The sequence below is a fragment of the Glycine soja genome, chromosome 3 (assembly GCF_004193775.1).
Source record: "Glycine soja cultivar W05 chromosome 3, ASM419377v2, whole genome shotgun sequence".
Classification (NCBI taxonomy): domain Eukaryota; kingdom Viridiplantae; phylum Streptophyta; class Magnoliopsida; order Fabales; family Fabaceae; genus Glycine; species Glycine soja.
Window position 1 is genome coordinate 47,592,939 of NC_041004.1, and position 11,125 is coordinate 47,604,063.

An 11,125-nucleotide genomic window follows, 5' to 3' on the forward strand; every position below is an offset into this window, starting at 1 on the left:
TAGATTTTTTTAATATTCTTTCTTTTCCATTTTTTTTTTACGAGGATTTCGGGTACTAATATTGTAAAAAGTTTATATTCTTTCACCAAAAGGAAAAAAAATGATATTCTTTAATAAATCCTTGAATATATTTATGAATAAGAGACCAAGCTGCAAGCGTGGCTGGACTGCTTGGACGACAAGTGTTGCTCAGCAAGTGACATCATTGACATTTTGCTTTCCACAAGTTGAAACCTTAATCATGTGCTTGGACGAGAAATTCTAGTTATTTAATGAAATTAAAATACATAGCATTTTAATTATTTGTAATTAAATTTCTTTCATTTTATAAATAATTTGTTTGAATAGAATATTTTAAATTTTTTGTATTTTGATTTATTTGTTTGGATAGAGTAATTTAATTTATTTTCTACGTAAAATTTTGTTTTAAAATATTTATTTAAAAATTAAAATTTCAATATTGAATTTTATTGAAAATAAATATTAAATAATTTTTAAATATATCATAATTTAAAATAATTTTAATAATAATACAAATATAGAGAATTTACAAACACTACCATATAAGAACCTTCATTTATAAATTTATAAAATTTTCATGATACAAATCAAATCATGAGAAAATAAATTCAATAAATAAAATCATGAAAAAATATAAAAAGTCAAAGAAGTACATTCAAATAAGTGAGATAACAACTTATAATTTTAGCAAAGCATGTGATTTCTAACTATTCAATATTTTTACAAGAACAACTATAAATTGAAACTTCAAACACATAAGTCACTAGTTGTATAACTCTCATATTCTCTCGATATTGAACAACCTAGATAATGATGAGAGAGTAACCCATTCTATCCCAATTGGCCCACAATTGAAATAGATATGAATAATCTTTGGTTTAACAATTTTATTTTGAACTACATGATCTTCATCGTATGTATGATCATGGACAATAGTACAAACATTGATTAATATTATGTATAATAAATATTTATATCAACACAAGAGTAAATGAAGGCTTGGATTACTCATCAATTTACGAATAAAAAATAAAAATACTAAACTAGTTAATTAGGGATGTATTCTAATTTTTTTCAAATAAAAAGAGAGATCAGATTTATGTCAAAGTCTTTGGAACTAAAAGTAGTAATAGAAAATGTATAAATGATGGTTTGTTCTGCACTTAAGAGTAAATCATTCGGATTAAGGAAGACTTGCAAGGGATGGTACAAACATATTTCTAAAAATGGTGAAAATTAACAAAAGTAGGAGGCAAAGAATACCAAACAAACAAAACTTAGGATGAAACTGAAATGGTCAGTATCTAATAAATTCAATCCATGCAGAGGTGAATGGTGTATTATTATTATTAATATACAAAATCAACATAATTAAATAACAAACACAAACGAACGAAAATAAGATACAAGATATGAATGCATCGTGAGAGTGAGAGCGTAAACCACTGAGAGAGAGAGTAAGAGCGTGAACCACCACGAGAGAGAGAGTGAGAGGGTGAACCACTATGCGAGAGAGTGTGAGAACACACTCTAAATCATTGTGCGAGAGTAAAACGGATTCAAAGTGTGAAGTTAAGAGGCTGTGAGAGTGAGAAAGTAAGTCAATGGTGAAATCTTACTGAGAGTGAGGAGCATGAAATTTCAAATGATTATTTTTATATTATTAAAATTTATAATAGCTTTTAAATATAGAAATTATATATTAGTTTTTTTATAAAAATATTGAATAAAAATATTAAATACTCACACACACACACACACACACATATATATATATATATTAAAACATTAAATATGTTTCTTTTGTTTAATTTTTTTAAAAAAAATATAAGATGAATCTTATAAAAAATAGCATTATTCTTGTATAATCACTATCTTCCTTGAATAGGGTGGACTTTGCTGACTCTACTTGTCGTGTGTTGTTTCTTTTTTAGTCTAAAAAATATTGAACCAAAAGTTACGATGATGGGGGACCAGTAAGATGAAACCAACTTATTTATCTTTTCTCCTTCACCCTTGAAATTGTAACACGTACTTGGACAGAGGACGATCCAAGTTCTTCCCTGTTTTCTCTGAGGTAAAAGAGAATGTAGAATTTGTATTAGTATGACTCACTTTGCAGTAAAAAGGTGAATCAACGACAGATAAAAGCCAAAATCTGTTACCATGTAGGGGATTGTGACCACCCATGTTTAATAAGAGAGGAAGAAGGCAATGTAGGACTTAAGGCACCAGGACTGTTAAGAAAACATTACTTCTTAAATATGATCAGATATTCTTGTAATACATTTACCTAAAGCTTGTCAAATGAGCTGAGGTCGGAATGAATGATCCCAATCATAGTTGTGTGAATGAAACAGGCCCTCGCTTCACAAGATGCCTTCATCACAAAAACATCAATAATGAATCCGATAACACACAAAAATCACATTGAGTTTATGTTTGTCAATGTGAGCTGAGGTCGGAATGAATGATCCTTTATCACGTTGAGTTTATGTTTGCCAATCAATAATGTAATCGGATAACACAAAAAAAATCAATTTCATTTCATAAAATTATGATGAATCCGTCAAAATACAAACAATTACTTATTATATGCCTTCATCATAAAAATATTTAATTATATAAAGGCAATAGATTTACATTTTGAACTTAAAAATAAGTTAGTTCTCCGAAAAGAGAAAAAAGACGTTTCATGAGAAATGTTTTGCATAATAAATATTGTTTTATCAATACATAATTAATAAATATAAATAATAGTCATATTTAAAAAACCAGGGCATTGTCTTTACACATATCTTTTGTTTGTGTTTCATCAATTTCATTGACATTATTATAAGGGGTATACGACATGTGCTCTGCTTCTCACTAAAGTCTAAAGCTAATCTCTTGGTTAGTCTATGATAATTGACGCTTGTAATCTACGTGTTTATATATACTGGCACACTAGCACTCTCACACGGTATGCATTAGTTTACTTTATATTTATACTAGTACTGTATTATTTTTCAAAATTAGCTTTATATATATATATATATATTTTAAAAAACTTATAAAAAGGAGTAAGTGCATAAAAAAAGAATGTTATTGTGAACTGGAAATAGAAAAAAGGACGAGCACTAGAGAACAGAGTTCCACCTCAGACTCGTGCAGTAGTGCAGTACTGCTACTGTTTTTCTATACTCTCTCTCTCAGTTCCAGTAGCATACTAGGTCGTAGGAACTACCTTTACCATTTGAAGTTGTGTTCACCTGAGTGGAAGAATCTCATCTCAATCATTCATTCTCAATGGGTTCTCCCTCCCACTCTCACATCATCATTCTGTTTGTGCTCTCTTTAGCCTCAGCCTCCGCTTGGGAAGTAGAGAAGAAGACAACATACATAGTGCAAGTCCAGCACGAAGCAAAGCCTTCCATTTTCCCCACGCACAGGCACTGGTACCAGTCTTCCCTTGCCGACACCACCGCCTCCGTTATTCACACCTACCAAACAGTCTTCCACGGATTCTCAGCGAGGCTCTCCCCCGCGGAGGCACACAAGCTGCACTCACTCTCCCACGTCATAACCCTCATTCCTGAACAGGTACGCCAACTCCACACCACGCGCTCCCCTCAGTTCCTGGGCCTCAACACTGCCGACAGGGATGGCCTTCTCAAGGAGACCGATTTCGGCTCCGATCTCGTCATCGGAGTCATCGACACTGGCATTTCCCCCGACAGCCAGAGCTTCAACGACCGCGATCTCGCTCTTCCTCCCCCTAAGTGGAAGGGCAACTGCGTTGCTGCTAAAGACTTTCCCCCCACCTCCTGTAACCGTAAACTCATCGGAGCTCGCTACTTCTGCGCCGGTTACGAAGCCACCAACGGCAAAATGAACGACACTTTGGAGTCCCGCTCTCCCAGAGACTCCGACGGTCACGGCACCCACACGGCCTCCATTGCCGCCGGAAGGTACGTCTTCCCTGCCTCCACCATGGGCTACGCCAGAGGAATGGCCGCCGGGATGGCTCCCAAGGCTCGCCTCGCCGTCTACAAGGTCTGCTGGAATGCCGGCTGCTACGACTCCGACATCCTAGCCGCATTCGACGCCGCTGTGACGGACGGCGTCGACGTGATCTCCCTCAGCGTCGGGGGCGCGGTGGTGCCCTACCACCTCGACGCCATCGCCGTCGGGGCCTTCGGAGCCTCCGAGGCTGGCGTCTTCGTGTCTGCCTCCGCGGGAAACGGCGGTCCCGGCGGCCTCACCGTCACCAATGTGGCCCCCTGGGTCACCACTGTGGGCGCCGGAACCATAGACAGAGATTTCCCGGCGGATGTTATGCTGGGGAACGGCAAGGTGATTGGCGGGGTGAGTGTGTACGGTGGACCGGGTCTGACTCCGAGTCGGCTCTATCCTCTGGTGTATGCGGGTTCGGATGGTTACTCCTCCTCTCTTTGCTTGGAAGATTCGTTGGATCCAAAGTCTGTGAGGGGGAAGATTGTCGTGTGTGACAGAGGGGTCAATTCGAGAGCCGCAAAAGGTGAAGTGGTGAAGAAGGCGGGAGGAGTTGGAATGATTTTGACGAATGGACCCTTCGACGGGGAAGGTTTGGTGGCTGACTGCCATGTCCTCCCAGCGACCTCCGTGGGTGCCGGGGGCGGGGATGAGCTTCGGAGATACATGTCCTTGGCCTCACAGCTGCGGTCACCAGCCACGGCAACCATAATATTCAAGGGCACAAGGCTCGGGATTAAACCAGCGCCCAAGGTGGCATCTTTTTCGGCGAGAGGGCCAAACCCGGAGTCCCCCGAGATCCTGAAGCCGGATGTGATAGCTCCTGGATTGAACATTCTTGCGGCCTGGCCCAGTACACTTGCTCCTTCTGGAGTTCCCTCTGATGAGCGTAGGAGTGAGTTTAACATTCTGTCGGGCACTTCAATGGCTTGCCCCCACGTTTCTGGTTTGGCTGCTCTGTTGAAAGCGGCACATCCGGATTGGAGTCCTGCTGCCATCCGATCTGCCCTCATCACTACTGCTTACACTCTTGACAATGGAGGAGGCCCTATGCTCGATGAGTCTAATGCCAATGTTTCCTCCGTCTTTGATTATGGGGCTGGCCATGTTCATCCCGACAGTGCCATCAACCCTGGCCTGGTCTATGACATCTCTACCTACGATTATGTCGATTTCCTCTGCAATTCCAACTATACCTCCCACAACATCCGAGTTATCACCCGAAACCAGGCTTCAGACTGCAGTGGGGCCAAGAGGGCTGGTCACTCTGGGAATCTTAACTATCCTTCTTTATCTGCCGTCTTTCAACAGTATGGAAAGCAGCACATGTCCACACACTTTATTAGAACTGTCACCAATGTTGGAGACCCCAACTCGCTCTACACACTCACTATTGCACCCCCTCCCGGCACCGAGGTCACGGTTGAACCGGACACGCTGGCTTTCAGGAGGTTGGGTCAGAAATTGAACTTCCTTGTTAGGGTGCAAACCAGGGCAGTTAAGCTTTCCCCTGGTAGTTCTACTGTCAAGACTGGTTCCATTGTCTGGTCTGATACCAAGCACACTGTCACAAGTCCCTTGGTTGTCACCATGCAGCAACCTCTCTAGACTCTAGTCTAATAAGTTGGGTTCCTTCGGGGTTTGTATTGGGGTGTATAAATTTTGCACTTTTTCCATCTTACCACCTTAGTTAGCACTGTCTTATAAATTACTTCTTGTTCTCTATGTATGTATACTAGTGTGATAGCAGCGCAGCGTCTGGTGGGGGTTGGATTGTTGTACCAAACACTACAGTGTCGTCAAGGTATATATATATATGGAAAATATATATATCCTTCTCTCTTGTTGTAAAACTATGAATGAATGTCTGTAGAAAATGCTGTGTTAAAAAGGAGGACGAGGATAAGGGAAAGATTCCCATCCTTTTACAGCAATTTTTGTTGACTGCTTTCAGTATGTTCTTTCCCATCTTTGCTTGGTCAAAGATTTGGCAGGCACATGCACATGTGCACAGACACGGTAATCTTTTTATTTTATGCATATGAATCTTTGTAGGCCAAGCAAACTAGATCGTAAACCAACAGTTTCATCCCCGTGATAATGACGAATGAGACAAAATCCCATTACTAGGTCGGGTTCTTTTTTGTTGTGTGCTTATTATACCCAAATATTACTATCAATTTACTTTTTGAAAAATCATATATTATCACATATTCTTTTGTTATCTTGATTACATTTTATATATAAGTTTTATTTTAATATTTACATATTTTAAGAATTTGTTAATATCTATTTTAACCAATACTAGTGCAAGTAAATTCACTTCAATATTTTGTGTTTGTATTATTAATAGTTAAATTCAACTTTATCAAAAGAATGAGGTATAACCGTAATTAGCCGCAACCTTTATGTGTACATATTCATAACACAGTGTTCACATCTTGCTCTTGTTATATTAATTAATATAATGCCAATCCGATTTATTAATTTGTTTGAATATGTTAAATATAAAGATATCTTTAAAATTTAATTCTTATTAATTTATACTTTTTTAGAAGTAATTCAAGGTAGGATTATGATTAAAAATAATTTTGGTAGTCTTTTTACTTGCAACTTTAATAGTTTATTAAATATTTTATGAGTTTAATATTTATATACTAATGATATAAAATAGTTTTACATTTTATATTATTTTATTATATATTATTTTTAGCATAATTTGTATATTTCTAAATAATTCTCAATAATAGTATTTTTTTTTTACTATTGAAGTTTGATAATGCAACATATAATTGGTTATATTTATAAAAATATAGACAATATTATATGCTACTTTGCAATCTTATTATTATTATTAATATCTTTTTATATTATTTTGTTAACTCTTCAATTATATTAATAATGTAATTGTTGATCTCACCAATAATATTATTTATATAGAGAGAAAGAGTTAATTCTTTTTCTCGAATTAAAATCATGATTATTCAACTGCTTTAAATATACGTGAATAAGCTTTAATTCAATAACTGTGGTCTATATAAAAAAGAGTTCACTTTTTTTATAGATATTTTTGTTGTTGAAAATTTTGGATAAGTGATATATGAATTTTTGATTAAATTATTTATTGGCTTAAGTAGACATTGACTAATTAGTACTCCTTCTTACATTGAATTTTTTCCTTCTCAATTACTAGTATTTTTCTATTATCAATTTATCAAATAATTTATTAAATTAAAATATTAAAAAATTTAATTCACCTAAAGATATAGTGGCAAGAACCTTATTACATCTTTCCCTTAAAAAAATCATTACATATAATCAATTAAATAAATATCTATCGATAGTATAAAGAATTCTTATACTACTATTTAATTGTAAGTTTTATATATATTAAGTTTGTAATTTTATATTAATTATTTTTAAAATTATGTTAATAATATTTTGTATTAAAATTGATAAAAAATAATTTTTAATCAATTAAATATTTTGACTCAGTAGTAATAAGTATTTTTTTTTTGTTGAAAAAACCGGACTGCGGCAAGGGCATAATAGTAACACTGCTTACTCCCCCTTCTCCATTTACCGACATCCGAGAGCCTTCATTTGCATTCAACCAAAACGGACGCTTTTGTTATTCTTCGTGTCTTGTTGTGTTTTTCATCTGAGATGTGTGGAGGAGCTATCATCTCTGATTTCATTCCGGCGGCGGCGATCGCCGGGTCTCGCCGCCTGACCGCCGATTACCTGTGGCCGGATTTGAAGAAGCGGAAGTCTGACTTGGACGTTGACTTCGAGGCTGATTTCAGGGATTTTAAAGACGATTCTGATATCGACGACGACGACGACGATCACCAAGTCAAGCCCTTTGCTTTCGCCGCCTCTTCTCGTCGTAACTTTTCTCTCTCATTTCTTTCTTATGCAAAATTATCACTCTTTACTCTCTTTTTGATTTGGGAACATTAAAAAAAAAAATTCATGCTATGGAAGTCAATTTTATTTATCACCATGTGCTTTGATTTTCGTTTATGGAGTTGATCACTGGGATTTCCCCCCTCTTAGATCTGCAATAAACTCTTTTATTCGGTACAGATCTCGGCTTGTTTTCTGGAATGATTTGTTTTTCAGGTAGATAAAAAATGAGGGAATACTTTTTTTTTTTAAAGGAGTGTGTTGTTATCCATTATTCATACACGAGTTCACTTTCGGCTGATTTTAATTCAAGGATGACTTTGTGGATTCTGTTGAAATGATAGATGCTTAAGAATGATGCTGTTTGTGTTTCTTAATAACCCGCTACTGCAGCTTCTCTTTCTCAGTATAGAGGTACTTGGATGGCAACCTTTTGTTCATTGCTAAAATAAACTTTACTTGTTTGTTGTCCATGTTAGGATTCTTTCGGATTCCCTTTTAACCTTGTTGAGACTTCTAATATCCTCAGGTTTTTTTAGGGGAGAATTGGGGGAAAAAATGGTTATATGAATCCGTGTTTGTGCCTTGATCTTATTTTTATTCTCTTTGTTTAATGGTTCTGAGTTTCTGTTCTTACCGTGATTTTTACACTTTTCCAATTATATGAAAGTGTCTACGGCAGCGAAATCTGTGGCATTCCAAGGTCGGGCTGAGATATCTGCAAATAGAAAGAGGAAGAATCAGTATAGGGGAATCCGTCAACGCCCTTGGGGAAAATGGGCAGCTGAGATTCGGGATCCAAGAAAGGGGGTTCGTGTCTGGCTTGGAACCTTCAACACTGCTGAAGAAGCTGCAAGAGCTTATGATGCTGAAGCACGGAGGATTCGTGGCAAGAAAGCCAAGGTGAATTTTCCTGAGGCACCAGGTACTTCTTCTGTAAAACGTTCCAAGGTAAATCCACAGGAAAATCTTAAGACTGTTCAGCCCAATCTGGGTCACAAGTTCAGTGCTGGCAACAATCACATGGATCTGGTGGAACAGAAACCCCTAGTTAGCCAGTATGCTAACATGGCTTCCTTCCCTGGCAGTGGAAATGGGCTAAGATCCCTTCCTTCGTCTGATGATGCAACCCTTTACTTCAGTTCAGATCAAGGGAGTAATTCATTTGATTATGCTCCTGAGATCTCATCCATGCTTTCTGCTCCTTTGGATTGTGAATCTCATTTTGTGCAAAATGCCAACAAGCAGCAGCCTAACTCTCAGAATGTGGTATCTATTGAAGATGATTCTGCAAAGACACTCTCTGAGGAGCTTGTGGATATTGAATCTGAGTTGAAGTTCTTTCAGATGCCTTATCTTGAAGGGAGCTGGGGCGATACTTCATTGGAATCCTTGCTATCTGGTGACACAACTCAGGATGGTGGAAACCTCATGAACCTTTGGTGCTTTGATGACATTCCTTCCATGGCTGGTGGAGTTTTCTGAACCGCTTTTTCTTTGGTCTCCCTGTGTGTAAATAAAGCTACAAGTTGTTTTTCTCTGTTTTTGATTTTTGTTGCATTTGTTGTTCTCTTGTTGGACACATCCCCCCATGTGTCTGAAAAAAAAAATGTAATTTCCATTTTTGTTGCTTTCTGGAATGGTTGTCATCCGTGTTGAAGATGGAGTTAAAACAATTAACTCGCTCAAGCATCTCTTGTATCTAAAGTATGGGGCTATATAGTTATTTAGGTGTCCTTTGCCTTGTCAAAGGCCTTAGTTTTGGGGAAATCTCGATTGTTGTTCGAGGGTGATTATATATGATCTGTGAAACAATCTTGGCTGCTGATAATTTTTAACTGGGTTGTTTCTCTATGGTTATCCTCCTATGACAAAATTTGAATGATGAAACAAAATGTAGCTGTGTGGGAGCATCAGCTGGTGACACGGGGCATGGGTCTTGAATCTTGATTCAAGATAGTGGCTTCGGTATACTTTAAAAACACATTGACCATTGACCTAAAAAATAAAAAAGCAGCTTTGAGAAACAAACTTCTATTTTCAGAAGCTTACCATGGGATTAGGGAGATTTGGAGACGCAGAAAAAAATTGCACAGAGGATTTTATTATTCATGTGCCTCATTTGATCCAAGAATATCAACGCAATAATAATTGGAAAAGCTCTCATGTCAGGTTATCAACGCCAGTAGAAGAAACTCGGCTGCTGAGAGTGCTACACACGATCTATTAATATTGTAATTCGTAATTGTAAATGATGAATAAGAGAAAAAAATGTTCATCTAACGTAACACTCATTTTATTTTGAGTTGATAAAAGTGTGAAATTATTTTACATCAGTGCTTAACTTTTTTTTCTTTTAATTAATTAATTTCAAAATTTCAGAATTAATCAACTTTTATTTATAAGAAGTTATAGGATTTTATAATTGAAAAGCTTTAGGTAAGTAAGAAGTTAAAACTTAGCCTTAAATCCTATATACGGGTAACTGGGCCTTACACAATATTGAGCTTTTAAAGAAGTGCAATTATAGAATTTGAAAGAGGTAATTACTAATTAGTTGTGGCATATGTGGTCAATAATTTTCTGTTAGGATGGTTTGGAGGAGATGGAGACGTTTACCGAACTAAAGTTCTTACGTGCTCGAATTCAGGACTCCATTGCGTGTAAGTCCAAAGTGACGTGAATATTAATGAACTAAAGGATCATTGCAGTGTTCTCTTGGCAAGAAAGTAGCAAAGTGCAAAGATATTTTTAGTTACATATATAAGGTACTTATTAAACTTTGACTATTGAGTATTATTTATTGTGACTCAAGCTCAAGTCTTTTTCTTTTTCAAAAGCCTCCCAAAAATTTGCGCATTGCCTCCGAGAGATCACTTAACTTCTTTTCACCCCTGCCTACTGCTCATGTTAAATGTTACTTCCACGTTCCATCGTATGATATTTAGTGTGTCACAATATGTCTTGTACAAAAATCTATTGTTAGATTCCATGCTGGTTTTTATATATGGTGCAGAAATTCGCTCCTTTAGCTGGTTCAAGATTTGGTACGCCACTGCAGCAACACATTTTCTATTTTTTAACACGTACACTTTGACTAGTAAAGAATTGTTAGAGATTGTGTTGCTATATAACAGGAGGGAAGCCATCATTGTCTTGAATTAAATCTTGAAACTGCTTAAACAAAAAATAGTTGCTTTCT

General features: G+C 36.7%; 2 protein-coding genes across 2 annotated transcripts; both read left to right on the plus strand.

Moving 5' to 3' along the window:
- Positions 1-3,111: 3,111 nt before the first annotated feature.
- On the plus strand, positions 3,112-6,011 carry LOC114407864 (subtilisin-like protease SBT1.5). Its single transcript, XM_028371140.1, has one exon. It carries the CDS (start codon positions 3,310-3,312, stop codon positions 5,620-5,622), a length of 2,313 nt encoding a protein of 770 aa, XP_028226941.1. The 5' UTR covers positions 3,112-3,309; the 3' UTR covers positions 5,623-6,011.
- A 1,591-nt stretch (positions 6,012-7,602) lies between these two features.
- LOC114407865 (ethylene-responsive transcription factor RAP2-12-like) lies at positions 7,603-9,777 on the plus strand. The gene is made up of 2 exons (XM_028371141.1): positions 7,603-7,903; positions 8,594-9,777. Exons 1-2 carry the CDS (start codon positions 7,681-7,683, stop codon positions 9,406-9,408), a joined length of 1,038 nt encoding a protein of 345 aa, XP_028226942.1. The 5' UTR covers positions 7,603-7,680; the 3' UTR covers positions 9,409-9,777.
- The last annotated feature ends 1,348 nt before the right edge of the window (positions 9,778-11,125 follow it).

Excerpts from the sequence above, each read along its gene's own strand:
- LOC114407864 (XM_028371140.1), top strand. The coding sequence starts at position 3,310 with ATGGGTTCTCCCTCCCACTCTCACATCATCATTCTGTTTGTGCTCTCT.
- LOC114407865 (XM_028371141.1), top strand. The coding sequence starts at position 7,681 with ATGTGTGGAGGAGCTATCATCTCTGATTTCATTCCGGCGGCGGCGATC. Across the intron at positions 7,904-8,593 it reads TTTCGCCGCCTCTTCTCGTC|TGTCTACGGCAGCGAAATCT; the intron begins GTAACTTTTCTC and ends ATTATATGAAAG.